A 21,672-nucleotide genomic window follows, 5' to 3' on the forward strand; every position below is an offset into this window, starting at 1 on the left:
AAAAAAAAAAATCCAGTATTTCTGAGGTATGAAGCTGTCACTTTGTCTGTGGCCTTTCTGGGTTAGTTTCCCCGCAGGCCACAGCACCCTAAACATTTGACCATCTACTCAGGAGTGAGCCGGCTTGCACTCCATCTGGGATCTGTGCCCAGCCTTGGGATTTGAGCTCCCTATTTGAACTTTGCTCAGTGCCTGCCTTGCTTGTCTGTTAGTGATAGACCTTGTCAGGGAGGTTTCCAGGTTTCCTATCCCCCGCATCTTAGTGTCAGATTTCCAAGAACTAGAGAACTGCCATCACGGGAGAGATTCCAAGAGTCCAAGGCATTTAGCAGAACCAGCTGCACAACCATAGAGGTCTTGTGGTTCCTCAAGGTTCCCTCCCCTGTGGTACAAGCCAGCTCAAAAGCCCTTTCTTCTTTCCTCTCCTGACTTGCATTTGATGGCCCCATCACCCTGGGCGTGTTCCACCATCCAGCTGCATCGTCCTCCCACACAAATCCTCACCCCTAAGACTGGATGGTTTCACGGCTCTCAGTTCCTCCTCTGCCTCCCCATGTTGCAAGGTTTCACGGCTTGTTGTGATTTCTTAACCTTGCGGTGAAGCGGCTTGTTCACACTTATTTAGATACTCCTGATAGTAGATATTGGAGTTGCTGGCTATTATAAAAAGAATTTTTAAACTTTTTTTTTGTTTGTTTATTGAGACAAAGTCTTGCTGTTGAGCAGAACTGGCCTCTAACTTACCAGTGTAGCCCAGGCTGACCTGAAGCTCACTACGTAGCCTACACTGGCCTCGAACTTCCAGCAACTCTATCTTAGTTTCCCAAGTGCTGGGGATTATAGGTGAGCTGCCACTGTGCCTGACCTGGTGTCTTCTTTTTCAAATACTGCTCGGTGGACCAGTGAGATGGCTCAGGGGGTGAAAATGCTCGCTGCCAGGCCTTGATGGCCTGAGTTTGATCCCTTGAATCTAAATGATGGAAGGAGAGAGCCTGCAAAACTTCCCACTGAGCTCCCCTGGCAAGATGTGGCATGCATGCCCCCTTCCCCCCCCAGGAATTCTCTCTCTGAGAATTTTCTCTCCCTCCAATTATGACTGGATCAAAGTATATTTTCACTTCTCCTTTTAAAAATTAAAAAAAAAATGTTCCCCTTCCCTACAACCTGAGCAAACTGAGTTACAAAGGATGTAACTGGGTTTATAAAGGATGCCAGTGTCTGGGTTTGCCCCAGTGAGGCCAGAGCTTGTAATGGGAACAGCTTTAGAGGAGTCTAGGCCAGAATGAGCAGCGGGCTTGACCTGATGAGCGGAGGGGCTGACCAGGGCTGGCATCTGTGGAGAGTAGAAGTCTGCATTTCCTGCATATTCCTGGGGCAACTAGGCCAATTTTCAGTTCCATTTCCATATAATGGAGTGAGTGGGTTTCCAAGGCCCCACCCATTTATGGCTGGCTATTTCATGTTGAGTGTCTTCTGTGAGTGCCTCCCCTCCACCATTCGCAGGGCTGACGCTTGCCCAGTGCTAACTTGTTTGGCCAGTGTGTCTCCACAGCAACCTCTTCTTTTCAGAATTCAAAGGTTCTCTTCACTTGCTTTCCCGCAGTGCCAATGTCTTGCTGGACCAGCATCTTAACCCCAGACTGGCTCATCCGGTGGCTCATCCTTGTCCCGACAACAAAAAGACCAAATATACCGTCATGAAGACTCACCTGTTCCAGGCCTCAGCTGCATATCTGCCGGAAAACTTCATCAGAGTGGGGCAGCTGACCAAGCAGGTGGACATCTTCAGCTGTGGAATTGTAAGCATTGCCCACAGGCTGGCTGTAAGCATGGGGCTTGTGTGGAGCTACAGCAGAGGCTGCTGGACTGTGGCCTCCAGGCCAGATCCGAGACAAAGGCATCTTTGAAAACCGTTTATTTCACTTGCTCTTAATCCGTGGGTGTGCATTATGTGTGGGGTGTGGGATGGGGGTGTAGTTCAAGTGAGACGCTCAGGTAGTATCGACTGCCTTTGGGATTGGCTCTCTCATGGCCCTGAAGCTCACGAGTTAAGGCTAGACTAACCAGTGAACCCCAAGGATCCTCCTGTCTCGGTCTCCCCAGTGCTTGAATTACAAGTGCATACCACAACATCTGGCATTTGTATATGAGAATCTCAGGATCTGAGCTCTCAAGTCCTATGTTCACAAGGTGACCATTTATGGACTGACATATGTCCCTAACTTGCCCCCCCACCCCCATTTTTGGTACCGGAAATAAACCCAGGCTCTCAGACATGCAAGACATGTGTTCTACCACTGAGCCATACTTCCCAAATTTCTGCAATAAGGTGTCACTGGGTCCCTGTGGTCCAGCCTAGCCACCAACCACGATCCTGCCTCAGTCCTTTGAGTGCTGGAATTGCAGCTGTGTGCAACCAGGCCTAACTTCCATGGTCTATCATGGCTTCTGAGTTATAAGTGATTTTCATGGTTAAAAAGGTTTACATAGCTCGGCATGGGGGTAGATGTCTGTAATCCCAGCACTTGGAAGGTCAAGGCAGGAAGATTGCTTTTAGTTCAGGCTAGCCTGGGCTACATAATGAGTTCTAGGTCAACTTAACCTTGTCTCAGAAACTCTTAAAAAAGGTAAAAAGGTATATACAGAAACTGTGCATGGTTGGTGATTCTGTGGGCTGCGGATGTTATCTCTCGACTTCCTTCTTCCCGTCCACACTGTTGGCCTACCACCTATTTCTCTGTCACATTTCTTCATCACTCTTCCATCGGTGACCATTCATCTCTCCTGCATACCCTGCTTCAGGACCGGGTGCCGGGTGCTCAGGGCACACTGTAAAGCGTCTGTAGTCTGAGCCTGAGAGTCTGCTCAGTTCATCTTTAGGACACACTGACTCCTGTTGATGTCTGCAGGATGGATGTGTTAAAAGGGCTGAGAGGGCAGATAGGTTTGGAAGATACTGTGGAGCGAAGCCAAGCGGGCTTTTCATTCCAGACTTAATAGGGTGCTGACCCTGTGACCTGGTTGTTGTGAACCCAGCAGAGAAGGTTATGCAAGCCTCCCCAACCCCACTTGACAGCAGAGCCTGGTTTTCTTGCTGTCTGTCTGTCCAACTCAGTGTTGCACAGGACCACAGAATGTTCCACAGCATTGGGAATGTGACCCGAGATGCACAGTTTGTTGCCTGTTGTGCTCAGGGCTTTGCATCTGCCTTCCTCCCTGTCTTGAACTCTGACCTTCCTCTCTGTGACCACAGTCTTCTGTCTGTTCACATCTGCCTCTGAAGCCCTCACGGGGCCACCTTCTGCCCTCAAGTGGACCTCTGTGTTCCAGATTCAGTTTCCTTCTGCCCCTGGCTGGCCACTCTGCTGGCTCCCATTTCCCCCATTCCATCCCCCCCTAGAGTTTCCTGTGAGTGCTTCAGTGAGGCTAAGCAGCCCTACTTGGAGAATCAGTGGCTCTCTGGGAGAGGAGGCAGACTGAGTTATATGTGTATATATGGGTATTGTAGTATTAGTGTGAGTGTGTGCATGTGTGCATGTTTGTGCCTATGTGCGTGTGTGTGCGTGTGCGTGTGCGTGTGCATGTGTGTGCAGGTGTGCACATGCCATACTGCATGTGGAGGTCAGAGAATAACTATTTGGAGTTGTGGCCTTTCTCCTGCCACCTTGTGGGATTGAACTCTAGTAGTCTGGCCTGCACGCCAGTACCTCATCTTGCCCGCTGTGTCTCAGTGTTTTTATGCTCACTAAGTGACCCTTGTCAGAGACTTGTTCCTTCCGGAATCACATGACTGAGACAGAGGAGATGTCTATCTCTTGATTTGTTTTCCTCTGTCCCTTCCTGCAAAGACCTTGCTGACCGCTCCTTCTCAACTGACTGTAGACCCTTTTCTGTGGAGGGCCCTGTGCTGCCCCCTCCTGGCCACTGTTGTCACGGTTCCGTGAACACCATTGTTCATCCCACAGCATAGCTGCTCTACCCCACGTGACACATGCAGACTCTGGCCCAAGTTTCAGTTCCCAGCCCTGGGACTCACTTCTTGTGCAGAGCTGGACTGGAAGCCCAGGCTTCTGTGTCTGTCTCCCATGTCTGTAGTTTTATTTTTTGTTTGTTTGTTTGTTGAGACAAGAGTTTCTTTGGGTAGCCTTGGCTATCCTAGAACTAGCTCTATAGGCCGGACTGGCCTCGAGCGGGTGGAGATCGATCCACCTGTCTCTGCCTCCTGAGTTCTGGGATTCAAGGTGTGCGCCACCACCACTTGGCTCACTCCTGAATCTTTTACACTGCTGAGAAACCCATGAACTGGAACGGCAGGCTTGCTCTTCGCACAGGTACATATCACAGTTTCCCACCTGGGTATTGGCTCAGGGCTGTGTTCCTCTGTGAGTGAGTGAAGTAGGGGGGTGTGGGGGGATGGGGGGGATCCTGGTGGGGTGGCAAGACAATAGGAACTCAAGGCCACCCTCAGCTACAGAGTAATGTCAAAAGACCCTGTCTTAAAAAAAAAGAAAAAACAAAAACAAAAACAAACCAAAAACCAAACCAAAACAAACAAAATAAAACAAAAACAAAACAACAACAACAAAAAAAAAAAAACAAGAAAAGGGCCGGGCAGTGGTGGCGCATGCCTATAATCCTAGCACTTGGGAGGCAGAGGCAGGCTGATTTCTGAGTTTGAGGCCAGCCTGGTCTGCAGAGTGAGTTCCAGGCTACACAGAGAAACCCTGTCTCGAAACAATCAATCAACCAACCAACCAACCAAACCAAACCAAAACAAGAAAAAGGGGCTGTCAACATGGCTCAGTGGGAAAAGGTGCTTGCTGCCAAGCCTGACAACCTGAGCTCCAGCCTGGGGACCCACGCAGTGGGAGGAGAGCTCCAGTTCTCACAAGTTGCTTTCTGACCTCTTCGAAAGTGCCATGGCGGGTGAATACCAACACACATACACACACACACACACACACACACTCAATAAATAAATAAACGTAATAATAATAATATTAACAATAATAATATCAGAAAAGATGAAGCCTTTATCATTGTCTAAGTCTTTTGCTGACTGTGTGTGTCAACTCTGTGTTCTCTCCTACCCAGGTATTGGCCGAGGTCCTCACCGGCATCCCTGCAATGGACAAGGACCGCAGTCCAGTTTACCTGGTAAGAGATCCAGTCACTTCGGGTTGGTTGGCTGGTATCCTTGGGCACACGTCCATGTGGGCAGGGAGGGCCTTCCCCACCACATGCAAAGTTCTCAGGCCTCAGACCAGAGTTCTCGGCATCCACGACATCTTCCCACACTGCCACTTTAGAAGCACAGCAACTGGCGTTGCTGTGTGTATGCAACTGCTAAGCCTCATTCTAGTCTTAGTTTTCTTCTTCTTTTCTTTCTTTTCTTTTTTTTTGGGGGGGTTATGTATATGTTGGGGGGGTGTTGATCTTACATTATGGTCTAGGATGGCTTTGAGTTCTTGGTCATCCTCCTGCCTCCGTCTTTTTTTGAGTTCTGGGATTACAGACTTGTGCCACACAGTCAGCTGCAGCCCTCTGAGTGAGTCTCTTCCTCTGTCTCAGTCTGCCTTCCTTTCTTTGGTGAGTCCTTGCTAATCAAATAGGGGGGGTTGTCCCTCCCCCCACCCCCACCCCCACCCCACCCCCGATTGCCATTTTGTCCTGTGGTTTCACTCACTAGTCGCTTGCTCTAATTTTCCTTCACATTTCCTGGGTCCTGGGAGTTGGCTCTTGAACCTCGCCTAGGTTCCTGGTTGATGCTTCTGTCAAGGATACTTTGTCCTAGCCTGTACACAGTCCTGACAATAGAGTCAAGCTCCCCACACTGTAAACTCACTGCCAGTAGCAGATGCTGTTGCTGGCTACAGATAAGATCTCTCTTCCCTGGAGGGTCTCAAGGGTGGGGCTCTGGAAACTGCCTCTGGATCCCCTTTCTTTGTGGTAACTTGTCTCTCTCTGCAAACCACTCATGTGCTTTAACTGTTACAAGCCGATTTCCTCTTCCTCAACTGCTCGGGGTTAAAGGCTAAGTTTCCCCAAAGATAAATAGTTAAAAGCTCATGCTTTTCTGGACCCCAGTGAGTGCTAGAAACGCCATGGCACCCTTAGCCATCTTTACTTCTAGGTATTGAATCTCTGATGGTGTCAGGCATGTTGTGTTCCCAGATCCTGAAACTACCTACCCACTGGATGGGGAAACAGAGGCACAGTGGGGCTTGCATTTTTTTTTAAGATTTTATTTATTATTTTATTTATTTATTATTATACATAAGTACATTGTAGCTGTTGTCAGGTGCACCAGAAGAGGGTGTCAGTTCTCATTATAGGTGGTTGTGAACCACCATATGGTTGCTGGGATTTGAACTCAGGAAGAGCAGTCAGCGCTCTTTCCCGCTGAGCCATCTTGCCAGCCCCCTGGGGCTTGCATTTTTATTTCTCCCTCTGAGATAAAATTCTATTGCCCAGCTAGCCTTGAACTCCTGGGCTCAAGCGATCTTCCTGCCTTAGCTTCCTGTGAGCAGGAACCTAGGCCTAATGACACCACTCTTGCCTCGTTTTTTATCTTTTAAATTGTTTTTAATTCTTCTTTTATATTACATCCCCAACTGCAGTTCCCCTCCCCAATCCCTTCCAGTCCCACCTACCTCCTCTCTCCCAAAACCACTCATCCTCAATTTCCCTTGGAAAAATAAAACAAAAACGTCCCAGCAGGCCTCCCAGGGATATCAACCGAACAAGACTATAGCAACATGATTTAATAAAACTAGATGCAAACTGTAATAGTAAGGTTGGATGTGGTAACCTAGTGGGAGGAAAAAGGGTCCCAAGGGCAGGCAAGAGAGTCAGAGATAGCCCTCACTCCCATTGTTAGGAGACCCACAAGCACACCAAGCTACACAAGCAAAAGGTATATAATATGCAGAGGACCTAGCACAGACCCATGCAGGGTCCGTGAAAGTCACTTCAGTCTTAGTAAGCCCCATGTCAGCCCAGCTTAGTTGATTCTGTGAACCCTGTTTCCATGGTCTCCTCAACCCCTCTGGCTCCCACAATTCTTCCGCCCCCTTCTTCTGTGGGGTTTCCCTGGCTCAGCCTAGTGTTAGGCATCTGTTCCCATCAGTTGCCTGATGTGTCTCTCTGGTGATAGTTGGGCAGGCATTGGTCTATGACTATAGCACAATATCTTTAGGAAATCATTTCATTGACTTTTTTTGCCAGTTGTGTTTGGAGGCAGATGAAGGCCTTGTAGAGGAAGGATTGGCTGAGTGGGTGACTAGAGTGGACCAAGGGACAGAGACTAGGTAGGGATGCATTTTAGGTGGCAAAACCAAGCCTCACTATGTAACTCAGGCTTGCCTTGAATTTACAGACCTCTTCCTCAGTCTCTGTAGAGTGCTGGGGTTACAGGTGTGTGTTGTCAAATCAGCTTTAAAATGCTGTGTGTCTTATAATATATAATTATAAATATGGACATATTTATATACACATGGATATATATAAATATATATATACACACACACACACACATATATATATATATATATATATACACTAAAAACAAATAAATATACAGCAATTTGATACAACAAATGTAGGGATTGACTTTGAACTCCTGATCCTCCTGCCTCTACTTTCTAAGTGTTAGGATTGAAGGCACACAGCACCGTTGTCTGTCTACCTGGCTTTGAGCCTGCTATATAAGCAGAGGACCAACTGGGCTACAGCCTTGACCTCATAAATGAGCTACTCTCTTGTTCCTGACTCTGTTCTTGCTTTGTGTGGAGGTGGCATGATTCCTGGCACTCTGGTATCAGTCCTGAGCAGCAATCACATGCATGCACTTTGTTTTGTTTTGTTTGTTTGCTGTCGTACTTGCTTATTTCTTGGTAAGACATTTCAAATGCCCTTTTGAAAGAGGCAGCTCTGACCCCTTGGGATCCTGCTTTGCCCCTGTTGATGCTTACAGCCCCTCCTGCTAGGTCCCCAGCTCTCTCCCTTCATGTCGATTCTCTCGGAAAAGCTGCTTACAGTTGGTAATGCTTGTGACTCCCATTTCCACAGAGTGGGTACAGTCAAGGGTGACCTTTGGGGACCTGCTGCTTTTTGTCCCAGTTCATTGCAAGACTATCACATGCATTGCTATATCAGCAGAAACAAAAAGGGCCTGTGTACATGGTAATAAGATGAATTCATGAGGCTGGAGAGATGACTTTGCAGTTAAGGGCACTTGCAGAGGGCCTGAGTTCAGATCCCAGGATCTACGTCAGGTGGCTCACAACCTTCTGTGACTCTGGCTACAGGAGATCTGATGCTGCCTTTTGGCTTCTGCAGACACTCACACACTCGACAAATACACAGCTACACATACATACATACATATATACATACATACATATCCTAAAAAAATAAGATTAAATTGGGACTGGAGAGATGGCTCAGTGGTTAATAATGCATACAACCGTTCTTGCAGAGGACCTGAGTTTAGTTCCCAGAACCCACGTCCAGTGGCTTACGACCTGGATCCTGTAACTCCATGTCCAGAGAATCTGACACCCTCTTCTGAGGGTATCTGTACTCACATGTCCTTACCATGCACACACTCATTTATAAATGAATAAAAATGACAATCTTTTTTTTGTTTTTGTTTTTGTTTTTCGAGACAGGGTTTCTCTGTGTAGTCCTGGCTGTCCTGGAACTCACTCTGTAGACCAGGCTGGCCTCGAACTCAGAAACCCGCCTGCCTCTGCCTCCGGAATGCTGGGATTAAAGGCGTGCGCCACCACCGCCCGGCCGACAATCTTTTAAAAAAAAGATTAGATTATAATGTTAGGCACGTGGTTAAGTGCTATGCAAATGATGGTTATTAGTATTTGCTGTGCATATATTTTACAAATGGAAGACATTTATTGGAAGTGGGCTATTGAGTATTTTTCTATCTGGTGTCCTATTTTGCGCTGTGGGTCCATTATTGGGTGCATATTTGTGCTATACCCAGGAATATACCCAGGAGTTTCATGTTTCCATTTTCTGATGGAGCCACTGACTTGGGTGGAACAGGCGACGCCACTCCAGTTCAGCTGTGCTGTCCTAGGGAGTGCCCAGTGCGTTCTCCAGTGGGTGAGTGCCTTTTGCACACCTTGCCACACCCAGCCTCTCACCTGGACTTCCTCCCTCTCTTCCCATAGAAGGATTTGCTTCTCAGTGAGATTCCCAGCAGTACTTCCTCAGTCTGCTCCAAGAAGACCGGCATGGGGAAGGCAGTGGTGAAAGAGATCTGCCAGAGGCATGTGGAGAGGAGGGCAGGGCTGCTGCCTGAGGCCTGTGAGGAAGCCTGGGCCACCGCTGTGAGTGTCTGCCTGCGGAGGCGCAATGCCAGCGTGGAGGAGGTGAGCTCTCTGCTGTCTTACCTAGGAAGCCTCGCGTCTGGGGCTGCAGTAAGCCGGAGTTTAGCTTTGATCTTTCACAGTAAAACCCACTGGGGCCATTGCAGCAATCAGGGTTGCAGTGTGGGTCATGCGGGACCCTGAGGGTGGGTGTGTCTGGCTAGGCTGCAGGGAGCACAGGATGGAACCTAGAAATCAGGGTTGCTCTGTGGGGCATGGGGGACCCTAGGGTTGGGTATCTGGCCCGAGCCTCTTGTGGGAGCCCATTTCTTCCTGTCTTCCCTTGGCCTGCTTTCTCTCCTGGTCTGTAACTGCCCCGTGGCATTTCCTTCACCCTTTTGGAGAGAATGACTTGGAGTTACTCACATGGTCCTAAGCTGAGCTGGAATGAGTGCCCCAAATCCTCTCTCTAACTACAGAGGAGCAGTCTGTCTGAGCAAGCCATTCCTGTCCTGCTATCTTGGAGTTCCTAGTCTTTGCATGAGAGTTGTCTGTGTGGTAGGCACTGGGATGGTGTATGACAGGACTCTACGTCTAGCCTGGCAGGGAACTAAACACAGACTTAAAGGCTCTGGAGGCCCAGTAGGATTTTACAGGTCACTAAGGATTTCAGAAGAGCAGTATACAAGCAGATACAATCAGGTGTGATCTAAACAGCGCTCCCCCCGCCCCCCCCAGCTACTCACTTTCATTCAGATCTTCGGTTATTCATTCATTCCATCAATGGTTTGGTGTGTGAGTTAGGGCTTGGGTGAAGGGATGTAAATGAAGAGATAGCAAAATACATTGATTTAAGCAAGACAGAAGTTTGCTGCCTTTGGCTTAATGGCTTGGGTGCAGGTAACCAGGGCTGCAGAGTCTAACCATGCTGGCTAAAAAGCTTCCATTTCAGGATTCAATGTTGCTCAGTCCATTGCATCTGCCTTGCAGCCAGTGAAAGAGGGTTAAAAGAAGAGGACACACTCTTACATTCTCTCTTCCTTTTATTGATCATTTTCTTTTGTTCATGTGTGGATATCTTGCCTGCATGTATGGTTGTGCATCACTTTTGTGCATGGTGCTGTGTAGGGCAGCAGAGGGCATCAAATCCCCTGGAGTTACCGACAGTTGCAAGCTGCCATATGGGTGCTGGGAATTGAACCTTGGTCCACTGGAGAAGCAGCCAGTGCTATTAACCAATGAGCCATCTGTTTAGTTCCTCTCCCTCCCCCTTTTTAAAAGACTGTGTGTGTTTTCTGTGTATTTGGGTACCAAAGGAAGCCAGAAGAATATGTTGGGTTTCCTGGAGCTGAAGTTACAGGTATTTGTGAGCCATCTGCTCTGGGTTCTGGGAGCTGAACTCCGGTCTTCTGCAGGAGCAGCAAGGACTCATCACCTCTAAGGCAGCCCTCAGCCCTATCTCCCCTCCTTTTAAAAACATGACTGAGGAATGCACACATCAGTTTTGCACACCCCATGCATTACACAGGGCTACAGAAGACTGCAATCTTTAGCATGGCAAATGCTTCTTGGGTATCTAATTGAACTTTTATCTGGATACTTGATATTTGAGCCAGATCTTGAAGGATGAGCCATTTGCCATGTATACTAAAGGGAATAGGACAGTTCAGGTATAGAAAGAAAGAAAGAAAGAAAGAAAGAAAGAAAGAAAGAAAGAAAGAAAGAAAGAAAAAAGAGAAGGAGGAAGAAGAGGAAAAGGAAGAGGAAGAAGAGGAGGAGGAAGAGGAAGAAGAGGAGGAGGAAGAGGAAGAAGAGGAGGAGGAAGAGGAAGAAGAGGAGGAGGAAGAGGAAGAAGAGGAAGAGGAGGAGGAGGAAGAGGAAGAAGAGGAGGAGGGGAGAGGAGAAGAGAGTACTAACCACAGTGTAGTACAATCAGGCTTGAAAGATCCATGGCCTGCAAACTCTTTCAGGTCTATCCACTGGGCTGCTCTGCCGTGCACTGTCTTATTTAGTTATTGTGTGTTGTGTGTGTTCTTGTACATGGAAGTTCTGTAGGGACTTGTGAGAGTCAGTTCTTTCCTTCCACCGTGTGCATTCTGTGGATGGAACTCAGCTCCCTAGGCTCAGCAGGATGCACCTTTCTAGGGTGGACTCATCTTGCCTCTCCCTGCTTCAACTTTTATCTTTTAACAGGATCTCACACTGTAGCTCATGGTGGCCTTGAACTTGAGGCAGTTCTCCTGCCTCCATCTCCTAGGTTCTGGGATTATGAGTGTGAGCCGACATCCCTGGCTTTATTATCTGCCTGCTTGTCTATTTTTCAGATGATAGCTGTTGGCTGGCTTTGAAGTTCATACTTAGCATGGTGGCTGAATTTCTGATGCTGCACCCGCTTCTCAAATTCTAGGATTATAGGCTTCTTTTATCCCATTAGACTCTGATACTTTCATATTTATAAAAAAAAGTTCACAGCAGCTGGGTGTGGTGGCACACTGCTTTAATCTATCAGCACTTGGGAGGCAGAGGCAGGCAGATGTCTGTGGGTTCAAAGCCAGCCTTGTCTACAGAGTGAGTTTCAGACATCCAGGACTCTGTAGGAAGATACTATTTAAAAAAAAAAAAAAAAAAAAAGGAAAGAAAGAAAAAGAATTATTGTGATTGTGTGCAAAATAAATGAATTCACATGGAATTTTAAAATTAAATTCAGAAGTAGAGTGTGTGTGTGTGTGTGTGTATGTATCCTTGTGTACATATATGTGTACATGTACATATGCCATGACACAGATGTCAAGGTCAAAGGATAACTTCTCCTTCTACCATATGGGTCCTGGGGCTTGAACTCAGATTGTCAGTCTTGGCAGCAAGCATCTTTACCTACTGTGCTATCTCACCAGCCCATACCCTGAATTGTTTTGCAAGGCACCACCGAGGAATTGAAGTGTTCTTATTCAGGGTGAGCAGTATGCATGGCGAGCAGGTCAGCGGCCTGGGATGCTGACCTAGCAGTTGTAGCCGCTGCTTAAGGCCAGCTTGGGCTACAGAGTGAGTTCAAAGCCTGGATGCAGTGTAAGGAGCTCCTAGCTCAGACGTGAGACAAGGGAGAAGGTCCCAGTGTAGCTCCATGTAGCACGTTTGCCTGGTAATCCCGCCCCCAAGGCTCTGCAATCAACTCAAGGTCACAGACACTTGCCCACACCTGGCCCAGTCATTGCCATCAGAAGTCTGGGGTGCAGTGATTGGACTGCCTGGGCTCACACATTCATCTGCAGCAGGCATTTGATTAACATTCCCAGGAGACTAAGTGATGGCCTTCAGCTTTTGAAAGGACCGGCGTGGGCGCAAGACCTTCCCAGACCAAGCACTCTGCACTAAAGAGATTTATTTCCCCAGACGGAGCAAGCAGGGGGTGAGGGGTGGGAGAGGTTGTAAAAGCAGCAGCAGCAGCAGCAGCAGCAAGAAAAGCAAGCAGACTAGAGAAGCAAGAGAGGGTGTTTCTGTGGGAGTGGGGGTTTTAAGGGGTGTGTGTGGGGTTGGGGGGAGGGAATGTGTCTGCTAGGGTGGGTTGGTATATCCTGACTGAGCATATTAGCCAAAAAATGAATTTTGATCATTGGACTTTGGTGTTTTGTCTCAGGAATGAATCAGTGACCAAATAAGGGAATAGCTTGAGGGCCAGCTTTAGGAATGTAATGGTTGTTAAGCAAGAGAGAGGAAACCGGGGTAAAAGGGCAAAACCTGTCTGCAGTGTTTGCTCTGCTGGGGGAGGGGCTGGGTTTGCCTTGTGTGCTTATCCCTGCTAGAGCCCCTTCAGCTTTAATGTCAGCGACTGATCTGCTGCTTGTCTGTCTCCTCCTCCAAGGCACGAGTCTCCCTGGCCCGGGTGGAGGAGCGGCTCCGAGGGCAGCTGTCCCTTCCCTGGAGCAGGGTTTCTGAGGCCACAGGCTCATCTTCCAATACCCCGGAGGAAACAGATGACGTTGACAATTCCAGCCTCAGTGTCTCTTCTTTGGTTATGATGGCATCGTGTCCAGGGGCTGCCTCCTCTCCACTCTCCACGGGACATAGAGCAGCACAGCCATCCACCAGTGGGAGCCAGGAGGCCGACTCCTCCTCAGAGGCTTGCACAGGCCCACAGACACCCCAGGACGGTAAGCTTGGGGGGGGGGTGAGGTGCCCATGCTGAGTCACTCCTGTGACCCTAACTTAGGCCATCCCTCCCCTCTTTTCCTAATTCATGGTTTTTGTTAGTAATTCAGGCATTCACTGCACAGTGGACACACAGAGAGGAAGTTCAGCTCATCAGTGACTATTGGTTTCCGACCACTCTCCTGCCTCTTAGACTTTCACACCTCCATCTTTGTACTGCGCCTTGGTCATACCTACTTCCCATTTGCTAGGACAGCTGTGTGGTGGTCCTCAGTCTTGTTCCACACATGCCTCTGGCTCACTACTTCTTCTTCCAGGATCCAGAGAGAGAGAGAGAGAGAGAGAGAGAGTGATATTTACTTTTTTTTTTAAGTGTAAAATCTGATTTTATGTGTATGGGTGTTCTGTCTCTGTGTAGATCTGTGGAATGCATATACACAGTACCTGAAGAGGCAAAGATAGCCTGACACTGGAGCTGCAGACGACTGTGAGCTAACATGTGGGTGCTGGGAATCAAACCTGAGTTCTTTGGACGACCAAGCAGTAAATGTTCTTAACTGCTAAGCCATCTTTCCAGTCCCCAGATTTTAATTTTTTTTGATGCATTTTTGCAGTGCTGGACTGGATGTAGGGCCTTAGTGTGTGTGTGTGTGTATGTGTATACATATATGTATGTATATATAATATATATTATATATTATTTACACACATATAATATAGGATATATAATATATAATATTTATATATATATAAGCAATCTATTATTTTTTTAATTTTGAGAGATCGTGTGTCTCGTGTAGCCTAAAATAATATGGACCTTCCTATATAGCTGAGGATGCCCTGAACCCCTGATCCTCCTGCCTTCACCTCCCAGGTGCTAGGCTCACATGACTGGTAAGATGGCCAGCAGGTAAAGGTGCTGACGTCAAAGCCTGACAACCTGACTATGAACCTGGTTTATCACACGGTAAAAGGAGAAGATTGATGCCCTGACTTCTACAAACACACCTTGTCATGTACGCACATGCCCACGAAAGGTATATGTGTGCATGCACACACATACACACAGCACAGGAAAAAACAAATAGTGTGAGACAGAGTCTCACCTGGGCTATCTCGTGAACCCTTGTCTATTTATTTTGGGATTGCAGGTATATGTGCCACTATGCCCTTCTAGAGTGGGTTATAAAAACACACTGCATGACACATACCTGTTGTACTTATAACCACTTCTCCGGGCCCAGCGGGACCTTGTGTGGTCCCTCTTGCCTGCTCTTCTTCCTTGCCAATAACTTCTAAAGACACCCTCCATCACTGACACTTGGGTCCAAATATGCCAGGCTTCCTAGTGAAATAAAAGTTGAGGCCTTTTCGACGAGGCGTCACCAGGCCTTGTGAATGTGACTCACTGATAGTCTAGGCTCTGACCACTCCATTGGGGAGGAAGGAGAATTTAGAAACTGTTATGACCTAAGCGACAGGCACCATAAAATCATGCCATGTGACAGATTTCACATGGCCCAATATGCCAGAGCAGCTCCCCAGGGATGCTTTGGTCCTCTCTCTCAGACTGCTCCAACTGGGCTTGCACACTCCTTCCCCTAGATGGTCCCACAGCCCGGACAGCAGTGAAGCAGCCAGCCCTCCCAGGACTTGGCCAGCATCTCAATTTTCTTAGGGTCCCCTGTTATGACATTGCTCTTGGTCAACAGGAAATAGTTAAAAGAGCACAATGCCTGACTCCTACCCAACCATCACCCTTTTCTAGTTCCTCATTTGTAATGAAACGAAAAAAGGAGGGATGTTAGCTTACAGGTGATTCCACCAGGCTCCTCCCAGGGATCTAGCAACAGTCCTCACTTACCACTGCAGCCAGGTGCTTCAGGTGCGGGCTGTGTATACAAGGATTGCCCACTATACCGCTCTTTCTCCTTTCTCTCTCTGTTACCATGTGTTTCTGGACAGTCTCTCTACTCGTCTGCTTCTTCCCCTTCTCTGGGTCCTCACTCTCCCCCTTCCCCCAAATAAATCCCCTTATACCAGATTTGTCGCTTGGTGTAACTTCTCGGGGGGGTGATTTGTCATGAGCCCACCAGGTACCCCCCTCGCGGCATTATACTTCATAACAGAAACCGCTATCATTATTGTTGATGGCCACACTTCTCCCATGACTGTGGAGGAATATGGGAGCCTCTTCTTTGTGGAAAAGGTGTATATGTGTGGTGGGGATTGGGGGAGCCGGAGTGTTATAGTGTCTGTGGGGGAGGGTGCAGACTTCCCTGCAACGGCATAAGCTATGACATGCTACTTGTATTTGGGCCTGTTTCACAAACTTGGCATGAGACTCTGATAAGGTCTGACTCAGCGAATTTTAACGGCAACACTTGCTGAAGGTACTCTCTCTGTTTTCTGCTAAACATCAGCTACAGAGACTTCATGGAAAATTGAGATTAATGAAGCCAAAAGGAAACTGATGGAGAACATCCTACTCTACAAAGAAGAGAGACTGGACAGCAGCGAGCTCTTTGGACCCTGATGACCAGCGCACAGCTGAAGACCCTTATTCTTAACTGGACAGACAAATGTCCAGGCAGGGAAGAGGTCTTTGGCTGCCCAAGGTCTGTTGAGACCCACACAACCCAAACATCAGCCTGAACAGAAGGAAACATGGTTTCATCAGAGTTGAGTTGCGGGGGGGGGGGGGGGGGGGGGGGGGGTAGGGGACCTCAGCTTACACAGACACCATATCCAGGAAGCGCTCCTCCTCTCGGAATCGTCTTAGTTAGAGGGCTGTGAAGTGGAACACCTTGTATGTGATCCAAGGATTTGGGTGGCTTTTGTGGAACCCACGTTGTTGACCACCCCAAGAGATGCTGTTACCCCAAAACCTCTTAGTTCTCCACAATGGACAGAGCAATCCTACAGCATCCGTGGCGTTTTCCAAAGTTATCATCTGTCGGTCATATTTGTAGACAGCTTTCTGCAAATTCCCACTTCTTAAAAGACCTACAGCCAGCGTCTCAGCAATGGTTGACTCAGTTCTCAAGTTCAGGACTGCAAAAGCAGGACAGTTGGCAAAGGACTCCGTAGGCTTTCTCCTTCTTCAGTTGGTGATCCTGTAAGCCACCGGTATTTAGGAACTGCCTGCTTTTCACCTTCGACCTCCCATCACGCCCATATTTATTTTAATGGAGACTCAGAGGTTGTGAGTTATTTATAGCTGGGTGAAGAAGCATGGGAAACAGTCTCATGCTTGATTCTGCTGCTAGTTAAGTCAATCACTTGGTGGGTGGTAGCTCAGTATCCTTGTAAGATAACCCTGCTCTGTTCTCCCTGGGGAAGAACAGAGCTGCTCTATTCAGCTCTTGGGAGGATGGGTGCAGCGGCTACAGAAGCACTTTGAAAATGTATCTGTTCTGTGTTCTCAATGAAGTAAAAGGTGTGTAGTTCATGGTTTTGCCATATAGAAAATGTTTATGAAGTGAATATGTTTTTGAAAAGTCATGTTGCAAACCTGTTTTGTAAAACAAAGCTATTTCTAATTCACTATTTAAAAAAAAATTCCATTATAGTGACAAAATAAAAATGTTTGTAATCTAGCAGCTGTCTTATAATTTTGTGTCTGGGTGAATTTGTGTACCGAATATGTTTGGCTCAAGGATTCTTGCTTTTGCTTTCATTTCTGTATTTATTGTTTGTACAATGTGTGTATGCATATTTATGTATGTGCATGTGGTATGCATACAACCATGTGCGTATGGAGCTCAAGAGAAGACTTAGGTTTTCAATCCTTCTTCCACAAGGTATGTATGAATGTATGTATGTATGTATGTATTTACACAAGGCTAGCTGGCCCATCTCTGTCGATGTAGAAATGCTTAGATTGTATATACCCTTGCTGTACAGCCAGCTTTTATGTGGGTCCTGGTATTTGAACTTAGGACTTCATGGTTGTGGCCAGTGATTTAGTACATTGTCACTTTAGGGAGGGTTTTATCAGCAATAGCACCTTTGCAGGGCTTGGGGCACTTGTATAACCCTTCATGAATATTAAAGTTGCTTTTATTTTTACTGTTACAAATAGGGATGGTTGCCAGGTGGTGGTGGCAGCATACGCGTGTCTCTAATCCCAGCACTTGGGAGGCAGAGGCAGGCAGAATTTTATAAATTTGAGACCAGCCTGGTCTGCAGAGCTAGTTCTATGACAGTCAGGATTTCACAGAGAGAGCCTGTCTTGAAAGAATCAAATCAAACCAAAACAACAAAACGACACCCCCCCAAAAAAAAAAAAAAAAAAAAAAAAAAAAAAACTCCACAAAAAAAAAGAGATGGCTTCTGGGATGGTTAACCTTCACTGTGAACTTGGGTTAACAACCGTCTAGGAGTTAGATATGCTCTGGCTGTGACTATGAGGGAGTTTACCGAGAGGATGAACTGAAGACAGAAGACTCTGAGTATGGGAGGCGCTATTCCATGGGCTTGGCTCCTGCATTGGGTAATTAAAAAAAAAACAGTAAAGGCCAGCTGAGTGTGGAGAGCTTTTAGTTCTTGCCGCCACAGCTGTTGGGCCAAGAGCAGTCTGGGAATGAAGGACTTTCTTTAAGTAGTAGGACAAACTTTTTTCTTTACTGTTTTGGTCAGGGCGGGGGGCATTTTAAGTGTCACAGGCTGGTCTGGAATTCCTGACCCTCCCCTCCAACACCTCCGGAGGGCTGCGATTACTTACAGGCTTGCGTGACACCTGGGTTATTTGGAGATTAGGATCAAAAGCTTGCTTCTCCTGTAAGTGCTCTGCTATTGAGCTGCAGTCATTACCTTTTCTGGGGTTGGTGTGGGAAGGTTTGAAACAGGGTCTCAAGAAGTTAGGAGGTGACCTTGAACTCTGGATCCTCTGGCCTACGGCTCTCTTGATGTGGGGTTACAGGTTGGTATTATGTCTTCTTTTCTCTCTCTCTCTCTCTTTTTTTTTTCTTTTCTTTTTCTTTTGGTCTCACTTTTTCTTTTGGTCTCACTCGGAAGCCTAGGTTGATCGGAACTCATTAGCTATCCCAACTCAGCAGTTCCCCAGCCTCAGCGACCCAAATGGAATTCTCAACGTGAGCTACCATGGCTGCTTCAGGCTCCTCTCTGCTCTCCCCACCCCCCGCCATTAAAATTTTTTTAGTTGTAGTCAGGGTCTAAAACGTCTAGGCTGGACTTTAATTTGTCAATCCTCCTGCCTCTTCTTCCTGAGCAGTTGGTTTTACAGGTCTATCCGGCAGGCCTGGTTCTGTTTTTTGTGTGTGTATGGCTTGTGCCTTCTAACCCCAATTCCGTCACTTTCTGGGTGTGTCGCTTGGTTTTTATCGAGCCACAGTTTCCTGCGTTGTTTAAAAAAAAAAAAAAAAAAGGGAGGGGGATGGGTGGGTGGGTGAGTGACAATGTTTGGCACGCGCGTCCGGTACCAAGAGGCCCGCCCAGTCACCCTCCATCGGTATTTTCGGGTCCTGGGCGTCCCCACAGGCCCCTCGCGCGGATCCAGGGCCACGTGAGAAGCTCCGCCCCACATCGCTCCCAACCAACCACAGAGCTTCGTGAGGCGCAGGGGCACGCCCCAGAACGTCGGACCAACAGGAGCGCTCCGTCTTGCCCGGAGTCACGCCCCTCTCCCGTTGGAGCAATCGGCGCCGTCCCTGGCGCCGTCTCCGCCCCTGCCGCACGCCGGCAGCCGGCCGCAGGGCAGGTTCCGCGGAGCTGACGCCGAGGTTGCGGAGTAGGCGGCGGGGCCGAGGCCTTGGATGAGGGCGCGGTGCGGCGCTGGGCCGGGTCAGCTGGAGGAGCGGAGGTGACTTCCGGCGCGCGGCTCCGGAGGCCAGTGGCTTCCTCAGGCCCGGGGCGGGACGGGGCGGCGGGAGGCGAGCGGCCACCCCGCCCGCGGCCCGCCCTTGGCGTCCGGGGCCTGCGGGCGCGTGCGGCCCAAAAGGCGGCTCCGCACGCGCTCGGCCTCCCGCGCGGGGCTTCGGAAGGCAGAACGCTTCGCCGCGCCGCGCCGGAAGCGCCTCGGCGTCTCGGGAGTGGCGCGCTGTTGACAGCCGCGCTCGCGGACTTGGGCTGCGCGTCGTTCGGGCTCGGCGCTCGGCCCGCGGACGCTTCTCGGAGCGCTGTGGCGTCCCCGAAGTCCGCAGCATTGGAATGGGCAGACGACAGGAACGGGAAAGGTCAGTGGGGCCGATTCCCGCCGTTGCCCTAGCGGCTTCCCGGCGGCGTGAGGCGAGCAGCCGCCAAGGCTGCTGCTACAATCGTCGTCCCTCTGTCCCTGGCAGGTGCCCATGGCGTCGGAGCGGCGCAAGGTCAAGTATCACTGGGGCAGCACGTCGGAAGGGTGTCCCAGCAAGCGCAGCCGCCCCCGGGAGCCCGGCAATGTGGCCCCCTCCAGCCGGCCAGGTCACAGGTGTGCGTCGCGTCCTCGAGGGGCCAGCAGCCCCCAGCGTCTGAAAGTCCGGCGCGGGGACGATGTGGCCCGCGCTCCTCGGAGCTCAGTCCGTCGTCGCACCTCCTCTTCCTCTTCTTCGTCCTCTCTCTCTTCGGGCTCAGGTGTGGGTGAGGCCGCTTCCCCTGGCTTCCTGATTGCGAGCCCTCGGAGACTACCTACGTCCAAGGGGTCCCCTCTGCACCCTGTCCACTCCTCTCTAGAAGAAATGGCTTCTCTGCGGAAGGAAGCTTGTAGCGTTAAGGTACGTGGCAGCGACGTCTGGCAAACGGTGAAGTCCCTTGCACGTGGCTTGAGTGGTGGAGAGAAGACATTGGTGGGAAAAGAATAAAAATTGGATCTTTCCTGTGGAGGGCCTGGTGTGTGTGTGTGTGGGGGGGCGGGCGGGGAGGGTGTTGAGGGGTATAGCTCAGTATGGAGGGGGTTTTCAAACTTGGTGGCATTTGGAACTACTAGGAAAGCCTGATAATGGTTGTGGTCTGCCATCCCCAGAGAGAGTGATTATAGACAGTTTGGAGGGAATCTCTGCAACCTTCGAGTGATTGTAAATGGACAGTGAAACTGGAGGATCAGCACAATGGAAGGTGGAATAATGCCCAGGAAAGAGGATGTAGATTTCGGTCAATTTAAAGAGTTTGCCCTTGGGGCTGGAGAGAAGAAGGCACATACAGCTGCTGAAGGAGGACCCGGGTTCTGAGAGCCCAGGTCAGGTGGTTCACAGTCCCCTGTAATTCCAGCTCCCATTCCTCTGGCTCCCATGGGTATCTATCTACATGTGCACTTAACCCACATAGGTACACTTAATTAAAAGTAAAATTAAATGGTCTTTGTACTTAGAACAGCTCTGAATTGCAGCTCAGGAAATGGACTCTTAGTGTGGCTTTTCACCAAAGTTGTGGATTCCTGCATGTTGGCACTCTCTTTGGGTGGTTTGGTTAACAGGGTTTTGGATTTTTGAGACAGGGTCTCTCTGTAGACCAAGCTGTCCTGAATCCCACAGATCCCTGCCTGCTTTAAAGGCATATGTCACTACACCTGGCTTGGGTACTTTTTTAGTTTATTAGTAGTTATCTTTGGAGGTCAGCTCAAGTCTAGTTCCCCAGGGGAAACACATGGGGATTTGTAAGTTCTTGGAGCAGATTGGGGGATGCTTCTAAAGCAGACCCGCTTCAGGTTTTGAGTGCCAGGCAGTGTTCTAGGAGTGTGAGATTCTTCAGTAACTGAAAAACAAAGGTCCCTACTCTTCTGTTGATAATAACATGTAGATTTTGGAGCTCTGGTAGTCTTAAAAAGTGTGTATGTAGAAGAGTGTAAACACAATGAGAAAGTCTCATTTTGGGGGGAGATGGGCTGCCCCTAGGAAAAACCGCAAAGGTAGTCTAAGGAAAGGGAGTTTAACACCTTTCCTGATGGTTTCCTTTTTAGAAAGGTTCATTTAGTCTAGGTTGAACTCCATATGTAGCCAAGGAAGACCTTGAACTCCCAGTCCTCCCTTCTGAGTGCTGGAGGTACAGGCATTTGTTACTGCATTTGACTTTCTTGGTGGGTTCATAAATGAAGCAGAGTCTTGGCTGTTTAACTCAGAAAGCTCTTTGTCTAAGTGCTTTTCTTTTCTTTTCCTTTCCTTTCCTTTCTTTTTTTTTTTTTTTTTTTTGAGTTTTTCAAGACAGGGTTTCTCTGTATAGCTCTGGCTGTCCTGGAACTCACTTTGTAGACCAGGCTGTC

General features: G+C 48.7%; 2 protein-coding genes across 3 annotated transcripts in view; both read left to right on the forward strand.

Annotated features, from left to right (window-relative positions):
* Window positions 1-17,073, forward strand: part of Irak2 (interleukin 1 receptor associated kinase 2) — a 57,543-nt gene extending 40,470 nt beyond the window's left edge. Inside the window, exons 9-13 of the mRNA XM_021165133.2 lie at window positions 1,604-1,799; window positions 5,095-5,157; window positions 9,195-9,395; window positions 13,192-13,480; window positions 15,902-17,073. Of these exons, the coding sequence (XP_021020792.1) occupies window positions 1,604-1,799; window positions 5,095-5,157; window positions 9,195-9,395; window positions 13,192-13,480; window positions 15,902-16,014 (862 nt within the window). The 3' untranslated portion in view covers window positions 16,015-17,073. The remainder of the gene's footprint in view (window positions 1-1,603; window positions 1,800-5,094; window positions 5,158-9,194; window positions 9,396-13,191; window positions 13,481-15,901) is intronic.
* A 2,055-nt stretch (window positions 17,074-19,128) lies between these two features.
* Window positions 19,129-21,672, forward strand: part of Tatdn2 (TatD DNase domain containing 2) — a 32,614-nt gene continuing 30,070 nt past the window's right edge. The window contains exons 1-2 of one of the 2 annotated variants that reach the window (XM_021164757.2): window positions 19,129-19,675; window positions 19,781-20,191. In XM_021164757.2, the coding sequence (XP_021020416.1) occupies window positions 19,787-20,191 (405 nt within the window). In that variant the 5' untranslated portion in view covers window positions 19,129-19,675; window positions 19,781-19,786. The remainder of the gene's footprint in view (window positions 19,676-19,780; window positions 20,192-21,672) is intronic. The other variant, XM_029478385.1, reaches the window with a different exon arrangement.

This window comes from Mus caroli, chromosome 6 (genome assembly GCF_900094665.2).
Source record: "Mus caroli chromosome 6, CAROLI_EIJ_v1.1, whole genome shotgun sequence".
Lineage (NCBI taxonomy): Eukaryota > Metazoa > Chordata > Mammalia > Rodentia > Muridae > Mus > Mus caroli.